The sequence below is a fragment of the Capricornis sumatraensis genome, chromosome 3, assembly GCF_032405125.1.
Source record: "Capricornis sumatraensis isolate serow.1 chromosome 3, serow.2, whole genome shotgun sequence".
In the NCBI taxonomy this organism is placed as follows: domain Eukaryota; kingdom Metazoa; phylum Chordata; class Mammalia; order Artiodactyla; family Bovidae; genus Capricornis; species Capricornis sumatraensis.
In genome coordinates, this window is record NC_091071.1 from 49,530,181 (window position 1) to 49,546,191 (window position 16,011).

Genomic DNA, 16,011 nt, shown 5'->3' on the forward strand with positions numbered 1-16,011 from the left:
TGCTCTTTACAGCCTCGGACCTTGCTTCTGTCACCAGTCACGTCCACAGCTGGGTATTGTTTTTGCTTTGGCTTCATCCCTCTGGAGTTATTTCTCCTCTGATCTCCACTAGCATATTGGGCACCTACTGACCTGGGGAGTTCCTCTTTCAGTATCCTATCATTTTGCCTTTTCATACTGTTCCTGGGGTTCTCAAGGCAAGAATACTGAAGTGGTTTGCCATTCCCTTCTCCAGTGGACCACATTCTGTCAGACCTCTCCACCATGATCCGCCCATCTTGGGTGGCCCCATGGGGGTTTCATTGAGTTAGGCAAGGCTGTGGTCCTAGTGTGATTAGATTGACTAGTTTTCTGTGAGTATAGTTTCAGTGTGTATGCCCTCTGATGCCCTCATGCAACACCTACCATCTTACTTGGGTTTCTCTTACCTTGGACTTAATGTTGCACAAAGCCTCAAAGTTAGCCAGAGGTGAAAGCCGAAGGTTTTTTTAGGCCTTTCTTGACTGTGCAACAGACTTGGGAGTTTGCATAACTTCTAGATTTCTAGGAATTTGTTGGAGATTTTCAGAGTTCTCTACCGACATCTCATTCCTCAGCTTTTCTAGAAAATTTTTTTCTTAATGTATTGCCTCCCCCAAATATTTTATCCCCAACCTCTGACAGTTGAGATATGTAACAGTTGTCCTTGATTGATTTTCGGTAAAGACTTCAAGCTCTTCACCTTGGAAAAGCTTGTAAATCAGGTTAAATAAAGGCAGCCTTTCAAATGGGGTCTATCAGCAAACCATTAGAGAGGTCAGCTATGATAGTTTTGGGGGAATCCATTCTGCCTTCTCCAGTGGCTGCCAGGCTGCTCATTTTCATGGGGACTTTGTGCTTGTTGGGGTTTTTTGTTCTTTGGCCACATTCTAGCATGTGGAGGCTTAGTTCCCAGTTGTATGTATGCGCTCAGTTATATCTGACTCTTTGTGACCCTATGGACTGAGGCCTGCTAGGCTTCTCTGTTCATAGCATTTTCCAGATAAGAATACTGGAGTAGGTTGCCATTTCCTCTTCCAAGGGATCTTCCCAGTGCAGCGATCAAACTTGCATCTCTTGATGTCCCCTGCTTTGGCAAGTGGATTTTTACCACTGTGCCACCTAGGAATCTCCTTAGTTCCCTGACCAGGGCTCAAACCTGCACTCCTGCATTGCAAGTACAGAGTCTTAACCACTGGACTGTCAGGGAAATCTCTGGGCTTGTTGGTTTAAATTGCTAATTTAGAGCTGGGAGTAAAGGGTGGAAAAGATAAGAATAGGGAAGGTCAAAACACCACAAGGCTTTCTGTTTTTATTGAGACTACAGAATGCTTCCCAGATGGCTGCAGATTTTTGATTAATTCCTTTGTGTTGATTCTGATAATTTTTTCTTAGATGGAGGAGAGAATTTTTACTACTTTGTTGATGTCCTCCTTTTTGTCTCTAAACATGACCTTTTCCATGCATCTTTATGTGCCCCTGCCTTGTGGGAGCTTGAGTTTATTCAGTTATCTCCTAAGCTTTTTAACTGTCAAAAATTGTTCCATTTTGTTTTGCTTTAGTTTAGATGGACAGAAATCTGAACAATACTGGAATAAATTTAATATAAAGTAATAATGATTTTTAGTTCATTCTCAATAATTGAATATCTGGGGAAAGTAAGGCACTTTCCCCATAAAAATGTGTAAAATATGAATATTGTACATTCTCATTAGTGTTACTTATACTGATTTTTTTCTTTTTATGGCTCCCTCTTCTCTTTCTTCTTACTATTACCATGTTCATTTTTTACCTCCTTAGGCCACAGAGAATGCTGATGGGAGAACTATTTCCCTAATTTCCACGTAGTCAAGCTGATTGCCATGATGGGTGAGTTCCAACTAAAAGCATTTCTTATCTATAATTAAAGGATAATATGGGGTGAGGGCTTTCTGTGTGTGTGTGATAAGCTTCTTGGGAAGAAATCTTATGATTTAGTACGTTTATATAATGTTTTACATTTATTTACTTAACAGTTTCGATTAAAGCACTTACTGTGTTGACTTTTACAGTTTTGGGATAACCAGTTTGTGCAGGACATGAGGTGGACATTCAAAAGAAACTGTTAAGATGGATTGTGATTTTCTTTTTTTTTTCCCCTCTCTCTTTTATTTATTTATTTTGGATTGTGATTTTCTTAGAGACTGATGCCAGATAAAATTCTTGGTAAAGAAACCTGACTTTTAAAGATTGAGTAAATGCTGAGGAATGAATTGTTATATAATTACTCAACAGTGTAGTAATATAGATCAATTCAGTCGCTCAGTCGTGTCCGACTCTTTGCGACCCCATGAATCGCAGCACGCCAGGCCTCCCTGTCCATCACCATCTCCTGGAGTTCACTCAGACTCACATCCATCAAGTCCGTGATGCCATCCAGCCACCTCATCCTCGGTCATCCCCTTCTCCTCCTGCCCCCAATCCCTCCCAGCATCAGAGTCTTTTCCAGTGAGTCAGCTCTTCGCATGAGGTGGCTAAAGTACTGGAGCTTCAGCTTTAGCATCATTCCTTCCAGAGAACACCCAGGACTAATCTCCTTCAGAATGGACTGGTTGGATCTCCTTGCAGTCCAAGGGACTCTCAAGAGTCTTCTCCAAGACCATAATTCAAAAGCATCAATTCTTCGGCGCTCAGCTTTCTTCACAGAAGATCTTCACGACCCAGATAATCAAAATGATGTGATCACTAATCTAGAGCCAGACATCTTGGAATGTGAAGTCAAGTGGGCCTTAGGAAGCATCACTACGAACAAAGCTAGTGGAGGTGATGGAATTCCAGTTGAGCTCTTTCAAATCCTGAAAGATGATGCTGTGAAAGTGCTGCACTCAATATGCCAGCAAATTTGGAAAACTGAGCAGTGGCCACAGGACTGGAAAAGGTCAGTTTTCATTCCAATCCCAAAGAAAGGCAATGCCAAAGAATGCTCAAACTACCGCACAATTGCACTCATCTCACACGCTAGTAAAGTAATGCTCAAAATTCTCCAAGCCAGGCTTCAGCAATACATGAACTGTGAACTCCCTGATGTTCAAGCTGGTTTTAGAAAAGGCAGAGGAACCAGAGATCAAATTGCCAACATCCGCTGGATCACGGAAAAGGCAAGAGAGTTCCAAAAAAATGTCTACTTCTGCTTTATTGACTATGCCAAAGCCTTTGACTGTGTGGCTCACAATGAACTGTGGAAAATTCTTCAAGAGATGGGAATACCAGACCACCTGACCTGCCTCTTGAGAAACCTGTATGCAGGTCAGGAAGCAACAGTTAGAACTGGACATGGAACAACAGACTGGTTCCAAAGAGGAGAAGGAGTACGTCAAGGCTGTATATTGTCACCCTGCTTATTTAACTTATATGCAGAGTACATCATGAGAAACGCTGGACTGGAAGAAGCACAAGCTGGAATCAAGATTGCCGGGAGAAATATCAATAACCTCAGATGCAGATGACACCACCCTTATGGCAGAAAGTGAAGAGGAGCTAAAAAGCCTCCTGATGAAAGTGAAAGAGGAGAGCGAAAAGTTGGCTTAAAGCTCAACATTCAGAAAATGAAGATCATGGCATCTGGTCCCATCACTTCATGGGAAATAGATGGAGAAATAGTTGAAACCGTGTCAGACTTTATTTTGGGGGGCTCCAAAATCGCTGCAGCTGGTGATTGCAGCCATGAAATTAAGAGACGCTTACTCCTTGGAAGAAAAGTTATGACCAGCCTAGATAGTATATTCGAAAGCAGAGACATTACTTTGCCGACTAAGGTCCGTCTAGTCAAGGCTGTGGTTTTTCCAGTGATCATGTATGGATGTGAGAGTAATATAGATAGACTAAGGAAAATAGCTGCATAAAAATAATGAATCATGAAACTTTATAACAGAATAGAGGAGTAAATCATTGGTGCTCAAGGAGGATATGTTTTACAACTCTTGTGAGTTTTCTGTGATTAATGGAAAGGAAGGCCAACGTATGGGAATGGATTGTGGGGGATTAGTTTATATATCTTTTTGTTTTCTTCTGTACTTTCTTTTTTTCTCCCTCTTTTCTCCTTGGAGTTGAGGGTTCCAATGTGAGGCAGGGATTGGACAGGGAAAAACTAGAAAGAAGTGGAGCAAATGGCCCATCCCATCCTAATGGGGAAAAATAGACCGTGTTTGGAAGCTCAGGTTTTAAACTTAGACCAGTATCTTATACAGATATCTTAAATCTGACCTGTATTTGCCAATGTTTGTCTTTGTCACAGTGTTCCTGTCCCTTGCTTAACAAAGCCATTATTCACTCTTACATGTATATCCATGACAGTGGCGCCAGAGAGCTTAAATCAGTCCATGTGCTTTCCTGGAGGCCCAGCACACTTTGAGTGTGTCTGTTGTGGCAGATGTGCAGGCACAGCCCCCAGCTGCCTGCTTTTTAAATATCTCCTCCGTCTGTAGCCAGGAGCGCAGCGCCGTCAGGCAGTCCCGGTGCTCCGCTTCAGTCACCTCACCTCCAGCTGTGAATTGGAACTTTTACTGAATTCATACCAGCTTTTCGTTTTTGTTGCTGCCACCATAGTGTGCAAAGAACAGTCATGGCTTAAAAACATTTACAGAGGTTGTCTCAGGAAACTATGAATAGTTAAAAGGATGCATCACAGATACTTGAATTTTAATTGAAGATTTTCTCTTGTAAATAGTTTCTTATGTGTAATGAATTAACCATAAAAGGTAATAAGTTAAGCATTTCTGATAAATCTTTTATTTGAAATTATTACCTCCCAAACATTTTCTGGGTTTGTGCTCAACAAGCAGATGTCCTCATAATGTGTGTCAGAAATCCACTGCTGCTTTTGTGTGGCTCCTGGTCAGACTGGGGTCCTCTGAGCAGCCTCTCTGCCATATAGATCAACTCATGATCCTGTGATGTTTATAACCTGTCTAATCTTCCTGGTACCTGTCACCACCATAGAGATTATTAATAGAGTAAAATGGTCTAAGAATGGTTAGAACAGTGCTTGTAGTGTATGTTCAACACTTGGCTTGATCCTTTGGGCATTTGTTAGCATACATCTTATCAAAAGCAAGTTTCCCGTTGGGTATTTATGTAGCATCTGATTCTCCTTCAAACCAGAAAAAAGAAGGAGCTCGGTTAAGTAACCCTTCAGTTGTATGTCATCTCCCTGAGAAGTTACTTTTATTCAGTGACTCTGTCTACTTTTTTACATGTACTATGGAAAATGGTATTCATTTCTTTAAACTCAGTGTATGTAATATATATATATACTGATTATATATTACATATACTGAGTTAATATATGTAAACGTGATAAGAGATTTAAGCCAAAGCCTTCCCAAGAATTTATTTTGGTGTTATAATATTAAACATGTAATGTTGAACATGAAATATTGTGAAAATGCCTAAATTCACATGCTTAAAGAAGAAAATAATTAGGACATAGATACGTGTAAGTATTAAAAGTTTTCCTCTCTCCAGTGTAGAATTGCAGGTCTTACTTTTCATAAGAAAGTTATATCAGATAATTTCATTCCAATTCATAGTATTTTCAGCTTATTCTTTTTCTAAGGAAGGATTTATATTTTATCAATAAATGACATAGTCTGGCTTGGACCCGTATACAGCACACATGTTGTAATTACATTAGACCCATTTGGCTCAGTTACTGTTTGGCTAATCTAATATTATATAGAAATTTTATTTCACAAACAATACTTTTTGAAGGATTAAAATTTTCTCTGGACCTGGAATTTGTTAACAAAACCTTTGGAGCCATGATTTTAATTTTAATATGCAAGCAGTTTCACTATAGAACAGAATATATTGAGTGTTGTAAAAAAATTAAATGTTAGAGAAATAAGCTGTTTGTGTGTTTGAAAGACTGATAAAGCCATTGACTTGCCAGATCCTTTTTAATGATCTCCCTTTACAGGGTAAAGCATGTTTTAATTACTACTGCTCTGGAACATAAATTGTTGTTACCAAAATGGTTACATTGTAAAGTGTAAGCTGTAAAGTCCCTTAGTTCCTTTATTTACCAACTGTTGATTATCATTAGTAGAATTTTTTTACTAGTGAAAAATCAATAAAATTGTCCAGAGGTCATATAATTATCATTACTAGGATGCTCATGCTTATATAGTCTTAGAAAGAAATCTTTGATGTATTTGGAAAAGATTAAAAGTTCGTGGTTCATGATGGTTTCAGTTTTACGGATTCAGTCATTTTTCTTGCATTGATACCTTTTAAGTTGTTAGTGGTTGAGGTCATTAGTCTGTTAATGTAGTCTTGTTGAACCTGATGGTGAAGGTATTAAAAAAAAACCACATCCAAATATCAGTAGGCCTTTATCTACAGATACAGCTTTTCTTTGTTCCTGACTTGAGGTACTGATGAAAGAGAAAAACTCTGAGAGGAATTCTGTATTTTAAACATAAATGCTAAATTATGATAGTATTTAGAGAAAGGTGTTTATTTTTTCCCCACTTGTTTTAATTAAGATTTTAGATGTCTTGTTGATGTTTTGTTTAGGAGTCATAGAAAAGAATTTGTTATAACAGGGTTGTTTTGACCCATATCCTAGAATGTTACCTCAGGAGAAGAGTCAGAACGACTGTACTTGCCTTATAAATGTCTTGTGTGAACACCTAGTGTGAGGCAGGTGCTTGATATAGTGCAGTTTTAAGTTACTTATGTTCAGTTTTTAAATAGCTAAGCTTTTCTTTCACCAAAATAACAAATGCAGGCCTTGAAAGTGTTCTAGATGCATTAAGTTTTATTATAAATTTTATATTGATGTCTATGATAAATGCATATTGAAATCACAGTTCTGTGTGTGTTTTATTTTAAAAATACCTAGATGATCAGCAAGCTTTGAACTCAATCATGCAAGATTTGGCTGTTCTTCATAAGGCCAGTCGACCAGCATTATCCTTACAGGAAACCAGAAAAACAAAATCCTCATCACCAAAAAAGCAGGTATTTGTCTCAATAATATTTTAATAAACATATACTGTTCTGTGAATTATTTTCTTTGGATATCCTAATTGTATAGAGGATTTGTTTGAAGTGATTCGCTTTCATACTTTTGAATCAAGTATTTTGTTGTCATACATTTTTCTGTAAGGGTGTCAGTTCTTTTAAAGGATAGTTTCATTTGCGGTAGCTTCCCTCTAGAGTAGATATCTCATCCAGTTCCTAAGGCATGTGACACGTGCAGGTGGCTTTCATTTAAACAATTGGCTATTCTCTGTATTTACAGGTGAAGACAGTCTTATTCTTATACTTGAGGTTCATCTGGAACATCTAACATAGAAAGTGGAAATGTGGTTTTCTGTATTGCTCTCTAACAGAGTTAGTAAATGTCACATGCTGGGGATCCCATCACTGATAGATCTTGGTGTTCTTTCCTGTTGAGCCCAGATTAAGCAACCTAATTCTCTCAACTCAGCTCTTGGGTAGAAACTGTCAGTTGATTGGAGCTGACACTAATTGAAATCTCCTTCCCCCTCTGCTCTATCTTAAATGAGTGACTAAAAAGAAAAATGATTTAGAAATTCTGGGAATTTTATCTGATCTCTGACATGACTTATCATTTCATTACAGAATGATGTTCGAGTCAAATTTGAACACAGAGGAGAAAAAAGGTAAGAAAGGGAGCATTATATGTCAGTTCATTGATTTAATCAAATGCATTGCCTACTTAAGATATTAGAGGTTCTTTTTAGATTTTAATGTAGGTTCTCGTGGCTTACGGATTGAGAATGGAATAATCCTTGTTAGTAACTGTAATGTGTACTTGCACTTAAGATAGAATCTATCAAATTTCAGGCTACGAAGCATCAGAAGTGAATCATGTTTTTACTTTGCAGTATTAGGAAGTAACTAAGGTCATTGTGTAATGCAGCTTTAACTATTACCTTTTAAAAATATTTTTACTCAGTGGAAATTAAATATTTTTCTCCTTATAATTCTGTCATCTCTTCAGATACTATACAGATTTTAGGTGTATGGACTTATATTCACAATTTTGAGTATTCTGAAAAAACTTGAATCATTTGACCTGTATTTAATTAGTAACATTGAGAAAAGTGTTGGACTGATGACTATAAATTATTTAGCAAAGGTGGAAGACTACCCTTCAACTGGGCGTTTGTATCTCAGTGGAATGGTGGAAATGGTCACAGTGGTAGGTGGTTGACAACAGAATTGCTGACAAGACCTCGTAGAAGTTAAAGAAGATAGACTTTTATTTCTATTATTAGTGTCTCATTAATATAATGAAAGATCTGTCCATCTTAAGGATTTTAAAAAGCTCACAGATCATATAACCTGAAGATGTAAAAATGTTTTACACAGAGATTTGGGGGAAAAAAAAAACAGGTGGAAAGTCTTCCCTGGCAATCCAGTGGTTAAGACTGCACATGCCAGGACTGTGGATTTGATTCTGGTCAGGGAGCTAAGATCCTACATGCCTTAGGGCCAAAAAACCAAAACATAAACAGAAGGAGTATTGTAACAAATTCAATAAGGACTTTAAAAGATAAGTGACCTGGAGAAGGGAAATGGCAACCCCACTCCAGTGTTCTTGCCTGGAGAATCCCATGGACGGAGGAGCCTGGTAGGCAGTCCATGGGGTCGCAGTGAGTTGGCCTCGGCTGAGCGACTAACACTATATGCGTTAATATACGATAGTTACCTTTGTCTTTCCGACTTAGTTCACTCTATAGCAGAGCCTCGTTTGAACCGACTCCGACGCAAATAAATGCGTTTTGACTGGGGAAAAAAAAATAATAAAATAAAAAGTAAAAGATAAGTGAATAAGTAAACTGAAAGAAAAGAAGGGAGTAGAGGATGCAGACACATTATACAGGTATTGTTCTGCCTGCTTTTCCCCGTTTGCAGTGTTTATGGACATATTCTCAATTTTTTTTTTTAGTTCATTGAGGACTGATTATTGAGTACTTACTATATGCTGGGCTATAAAGGGAATAAAGTTAAGTGAAATATGCACGATGCCTCCTGTTACAAATCTTACAAGTCTAGTAGATAGCCTCCAAGCTTAGAGGCATGGTCCCTACGGGCAACACAAGGCAATCCTTTGTGAAATAAGAAAATTCTAGGATTAAAAAATTTTAATTCTTTAAAAATATTTATTTGGGGACATGTATGCTTACGTGATGTGTGTGTGTGTGTGTGTGTGTATGTGTGTGTGTGTGTGTGCATATGCACGTGCACTCAGAAATACGGAGTTGATAACAGTTCAGAAATCAAAACTTGGATCCCCAAGGAACGTCGACATTCTAGGAATCAGCGGACTAAAACGGACTGCAATGTGTGAATTTAACTTAGGTGACCGTTATATCTACTACTGCGGGCAGGAATCCCTCAGAAGAAATGGAGTAGCCATCGTGGTCAACAAAAGAGTCCAAAATGCAGTACTTGGATACAATCTCAAAAACGACAGAATGATCTCTGTTCATCTCCAAGGCAAACCATTCAATATCACAGTAATCCAAGTCTATGCCTCAACCAGTAACGCTGAAGAAACTGAAGTTGAACGGTTCTATGAAGACCTACAAGACCTTTCAGAACTAACACCCAAGAAAGATGTCCTTTTCATTATAGGGGACAGGAATGCAAAAGTAGGAAGTCAAGAAACACCTGGAGAAACAGGCAAATTTGGCCTTGGAATGCAGAATGAAGCAGGGTAAAGACTGATAGAGTTTTGCCAAGAAAATGCACTGGTCATAGCAAACACCCTCTTCCAACAACACAAGAGAAGACTCTACACATGGATATCACCAGATGGTCAACACCAAAATCAGATTGATTACATTCTTTGCAGCCAAAGATGGAGAAGCTCTATACAGTCAACAAAAACAAGACCAGGAGCTGACTGGCTCAGATCATGAACTCCTTATTACCAAATTCAGACTGAAATTGAAGAAAGTAGGGAAAACCGCTAGACCATTTGGGTATGATCGAAATCAAATCCCTTATGATTATGCAGTGAAAATGAGAAATAGATTTAAGGGCCTAGATCTGATAGATAGAGTGCCTGAAGAACTATGGAATGAGGTTCGTGACATTGTGCAGGAGACAGGGATCAAGACCATCCCCATGGAAAAGAAATGCAAAAAAGCAAAATGGCTATCTGGGGAGGCCTTACAAATAGCTGTGAAAAGAAGAGAAGCGAAAAGCAAAGGAGAAAAGGAAAGATATAAGCATCTGAATGCAGAGTTCCAAAGAATAGCAAGAAGAGATAAGAAAGCCTTCCTTAGCGATCAATGCAAAGAAATAGAGGAAAACAACAGAGTGGGAAAGACTAGAGATCTCTTCAAGAAAATTAGAGATACCAAGGGAACATTTCATGCAAAGATGGGCTCGATAAAGGACAGAAATGGTCTGGACCTAACAGAAGCAGAAGATATTAAGAAGAGGTGGCAAGAATACACAGAACTGTACAAAAAAGATCTTCACGACCCAGATAATCACGATGATGTGATCACTAATCTAGAGCCAGACATCTTGGAATGTGAAGTCAAGTGGGCCTTAGAAAGCATCACTACGAACAAAGCTAGTGGAGGTGATGGAATTCCAGTTGAGCTCTTTCAAATCCTGAAAGATGATGCTGTGAAAGTGCTGCACTCAATATGCCAGCAAATTTGGAAAACTCAGCAATGGCCACAGGACTGGAAAAGGTCAGTTTTCATTCCAATCCCAAAGAAAGGCAATGCCAAAGAATGCTCAAACTACTGCAAAGTTGCACTCATCTCACATGCTAGTAAAGTAATGCTCAAAATTCTCCAAGCCAGGCTTCAGCAATACATGAACCGTGAACTCCCTGATGTTCAAGCTGGTTTTAGAAAAGGCAGAGGAACCAGAGATCAAATTGCCAACATTCTCTGGATCATGGAAAAAGCAAGAGAGTTCCAGAAAAACATCTATTTCTGCTTTATTGACTATGCCAAAGCCTTTGACTGCGTGGATCACAATCAGCTGTGGAAAATTCTTCAAGAGATGGGAATACCAGACCACCTGACCTGCCTCTTGAGAAACCTGTATGCAGGTCGGGAAACAACAGTTAGAACTGGACATGGAACAACAGACTGGTTCCAAATAGGAAAAGGAGTACGTCAAAGCTGTATATTGTCACCCTGCTTATTTAACTTATATGCAGAGTACATCATGAGAAACGCTGGACTGGAAGAAACACAAGCTTGAATCAAGATTGCCAGGAGAAATATCAATAACCTCAGATATGCAGATGACACCACCCTTATGGCAGAAAGTGAAGAGGAGCTAAAAAGCCTCTTGATGAAAGTGAAAGAGGAGAGCGAAAAAGTTGGCTTAAAGCTCAACATTCAGAAAATGAAGATCATGGCATCTGGTCCCATCACTTCATGGGAAATAGATGGGGAAACAGTGGAAACAGTGTCAGACTTTATTTTTCTGGGCTCCAAAATTACTGCAGATGGTGACTGCAGCCATGAAATTAAAAGACGCTTACTCCTTGGAAGAAAAGTTATGACCAGCCTAGAAAGTATATTCAAAAGCAGAGACATTACTTTGCTAACAAAGGTCCGTCTAGTCAAAGCTATGGTTTTTCCAGTGGTCATGTATGCATGTGAGAGTTGGACTGTGAAGAAGGCTGAGGGCCGAAGAATTGATGCTTTTGAACTATTGTGTTGGAAAACACTCTTGAGAGTCCCTTGGACTGCAAGGAGATCCAACCAGTCCATTCTGAAGGAGATCAGCCTTGCGATTTCTTTGGAAGGAATGATGCTAAAGCTGAAACTCCAGTACTTTGGCCACCTCATGCGAAGAGTTGACTCCCTGGAAAAGACTCTGATGCTGGGAGGGATTGGGGGCAGGAGGAGAAAGGGACGACAGAGGATGAGATGGCTGGATGGCATCACTGACTCGATGGACGTGAGTCTGAGTGAACTCCAGGAGTTGGTGATGGACAGGGAGGCCTGGTGTGCTGTGATTCATGGGGTCGCAAAGAGTCAGTCTCGACTGAGCGACTGAACTGAACTGAACTGAGAGAACAACTTTATTTTTTTACCAGTGTCATCGTATGGCTATGACATAGTTAAGGTTTATCATTTTCCAAAATGAATTTTACATTGTTATTTAATATTATAAAAAACAGTGCAAATTATAAACTGCAGAGTATTTTGGTAATTTCCTTTTTATAGTTTTCATTAGGCTAGAAGAGACTTCAGAATTCTTGAACTTTGTGTTAAAATGTTAGTGTACCTGATCAGAAATAAGCCATTGTAATGTTTAAGTAAAGTATATATTTATATTTTAACTTGATTTTGTATTCCTGTTTTCAGGAGGTAACTGTTACAAGTAAGTTATTTAACTGTGCATAAGAAAATAAAATATATTAAAATTCTGTTTACATAGAATCCTTCAGTTCCCCAGACCAGTTAAACTGGAAGACCTGAGATCTAAAGCTAAAATTGCCTTTGGACAGTCTATGGATCTACATTATACCAATAATGAGGTAAACATGTGCACATTAACTTTCAATAATTCTGTTTTTGGAAAAGTAGTGTGTTTATTTAGGATGGTTGTGCTTTTATTTGGGCATTGATAAGGATGTGTTATTTTAGAGGAATAAGATATCAGTAGTAAATTTTAACTCATTAAAATGGATTATTTCATTGTGGAGTGTACTGAAAGGTGCTGCTGTGCAACATTTGAGAATCTGTTAGAGGAGGAAATGCATGTATTGCCTAGAAGTTTGCTGCTTGTTTATGTTTTGTTTTTCTTCTTTGTTCTTTACTGATGAACTCTTTCTTTCCTTTTCATACTGTATACTTTTCTACAGAGACAACAGGGTTTGGTAGTTGGACAGTTCAGTTAAAACTTAAAGGATTGCTTTCATGCTGCTAAGGATGTGAATAGATTGTTAGTTTATGTTTGGGAGTCAGTATGTAATCTCAGGGGCTCACCATGACACTAAGGAGCTCTGTGTTCTGGGGAATCCCTTTTGAACCGTCTGTAAAATCTGGATTGCAAATCTCTGAGATTTCTTTCAGATCCTGTGATCTCAGATCAAGATCTTGAGATTTAAAAATTTCTAGGGACAGTTTAGTTAATTGGTTAATTTATTTTCTTTTCCCTCTCAGAAATATCTGTTGAATTTGCAAGGCATGATGGTTATGATTTATGAATTGCAGCCCCTAATGGAGTTTATAAACTTGTAGTAGAAGTAGACAGTTAATAACTGAATTGTTTAAATATGTGAGTTCTTTGAAGGAAATGCATAAAATATTATGATAAAGGATAAAGGCAAGGGCAGTATATGTCTTATTTAGTTAGTACTAAGGAAGAGCTAAATGAGGTCATAGTATTTAATTGTTGAGATTTGAAGTATGAAAAGTCAGCCCTACAAAGAATTTGAGTAACATTCATGATAGAGAGCAGCTTGAGAGCAGAGCATACAGAGATCCTGGGAAGGAAAAGACTTGTGTGTCAGGAATAGAAAAAAATGTCAGTGGTAATGGAGTGACAGTGGAAAGTTTAGTAAAAATTAGAAAACGTGAAAGTACTTTGCAAATGTTAAAGCATGGTGCTAATAACAATGCTTGAAATATTAGATTTTCTAATGAATTATTGTCATTTTAAAGCAAGAGAACATGCAAATATGGCTTGTCTAAAGATATCACTTTTAAAATGGAAAGTATTTTGAATAAGTAAAAATCCATATCCAAACAAACAATGTTTCTGAACAAAGTGATGAGTACCATTCTATAGTAATACCTTAGAATGTCATTTTTCAAATACTTTTTGGGTTTTTGGGTAGCTATGAACAGCTCTTCTTGCCTGGCCCTGTCTTGGCACTTATTTGTGTCTGTGCTGGCCTAATTTCCAACTGGCAGCCCCTGAGATTCTGAGGACTTATCAGAGATACGACTGTAGGGTGTAAGTTGAAGTATATAAGGGAGGGAATGGGGATTGGTGATACGAGGCTCAAGGACGTGGCGGGAGATGGGGATGGATGGGCCCCACTTGGCCCACCGTGCTAACTTGTTGGATTTACACCCTTTATGGACCTCTTCTCTTCCTTGTCTTCCCAGTTACCCTACCAGTGTTTCCTAATATCTTTTATAAACATACTTGCATTTATCTCATGGTACGATTCTGGGGAACCCAGATATATCTTCGTTTTGGTCTTGTTTGGTCTAAAATTGTGTCATGGAAAACTTTTAAATGCCAAGGTACATTGACTACAATATTGTCTTGACCTATGAGCCTAGTATGTCTGTCAAGAAAAGTTAGGTTAATTTGGCATGATTTGTTCATATTGTTCCTATCTGAGCTCTTAAAATTGCTGTTTCTTTTTCTGAGTTCTCCCAATTTGTTACAGACATACCTTGGAGATACTGCAGGTTCAGTCGAGACCTCTACAATAAAATGACTGTTGCGACAGAACCAGTCACATGAATTGTTTTCCCAGTGCAGTTATGCTTGTGTTATAGTCTCTTAAGCGTGTGATATTAAAAAATACTTTATAGTTAAAAATGCTAGTCATCATTGTAAGCTTCAGCGAATTATAATCCTCTTGCAATAGTAACATCAAAGATCACTGATCATAGATCACCATAACAATTATAATAGTAATGAAAACCTTTGAAATATTTGGAAGAATTACCAGAAAGTAACATAGAGACACAGGGGAGTAAATGCTGTTGGAAAAATGGTGCCAGTAGACTTGAGGCAGGGTTGCCACAAACCTTCACTTTGTGAAAAAACAGTATCTATGAAGAGCATAGGTGATGTGCTCTAAAGCAGGGGGTGCCTGCATATGATATTTTCTAGGGTTTTCTTGAGGATTGACGTAGAGCTGATGGGCTAGGTTTTAGCAGCTTGCTCCCATTTTCCAAAAATTGGGAAATTTCTCCATATCAGCTTCTTTTTCTCGTGCTTTCTGAAGGATTCTCAGAGTGGTTTTGCTGTTTTTATCTGGGTGTCCTCTTGGCAAAAGTATGGTAGAGGAGGCATTAGGGTACAACATTACATTGCTTAACGTTTTCCTGCCACTCTGAGTGTGAGAATCTGTGGTTTCTGAGTTAGCTATGTTCTGATTCACAGAGTGACAAGCCTGCTGTGTGTTCTTGGACAGTGGGGGTATTAGGGAGAGACTTAAAAGAGGTATTAGTTTTATGGACCTGTAGACATGCAGAAAACTCATTGATGCTGCTTTTATTCCAGTTCTATAAATATTTTTTTGTCTGTGTAATACAAAATCCTCTGTTCTGAAAGAATTATTTTGGTTTACCAGAATTGAAACAGAGAAATTTAAGCTGGGATTGGATCTTTATCTTATAAAGTGTCAGGCAGTTATGTATTGTCACAGGGCATAGATGGGGATGTGTAGGCCAAGTGGATTTTCTGAGACTTTCCCCATTTTAGATGGGTAGACAGTGAACCTTTTTATGAACAGTTTTCATGTTTCACTATGTAAAGTTAAAAGATAATTCACTTATTTCAGATTTAGGTTCTATTTAATGAGATTTCTGACTCAATTTTTAGTTTCCTTGCCAGAAATTATTTTTATTAACATACAACTGATTTACCAGTAATAAGCCTGAGGAAAATAGATTTTATGAATGAGACTGAAGTGAATTCACTGAACAGGAAAATATTGGGTAATTTATTTCGTATAATTTAGAAAAGGTGAAACTTGTTCTCGACTTTCAGTTATTGTTTTAGAATTTGTAACAGGTGCCCTTAGCACATATGCGAGATTACAGCAGAGCTGTAGACCAGGGGCCACTTCAGGCTCTTCCAAAATGTCCAGATTGCACTCTAGCAAGCTGCAGACTCATTCATGTTAATGCTTTGTTACTGTGACTTAAACTAGAGTCTTTTTTGAATTTAATTAAGTAGATCAGACTTGTTTTTTGATATCTGTTAATATTCTGTTGTTGTTGTTTTTTTTTTAGAAAA

General features: G+C 38.2%; 1 protein-coding gene across 1 annotated transcript in view; it reads left to right on the top strand.

Moving 5' to 3' along the window:
- Positions 1–1,883: 1,883 nt before the first annotated feature.
- MAP3K2 (mitogen-activated protein kinase kinase kinase 2) overlaps positions 1,884–16,011 on the top strand; it is a 38,516-nt gene continuing 24,388 nt past the window's right edge. The window contains exons 1-4 of the mRNA XM_068968442.1: positions 1,884–1,887; positions 6,902–7,020; positions 7,648–7,688; positions 12,460–12,559. Coding sequence (XP_068824543.1) covers positions 1,884–1,887; positions 6,902–7,020; positions 7,648–7,688; positions 12,460–12,559 — 264 coding nt within the window. The remainder of the gene's footprint in view (positions 1,888–6,901; positions 7,021–7,647; positions 7,689–12,459; positions 12,560–16,011) is intronic.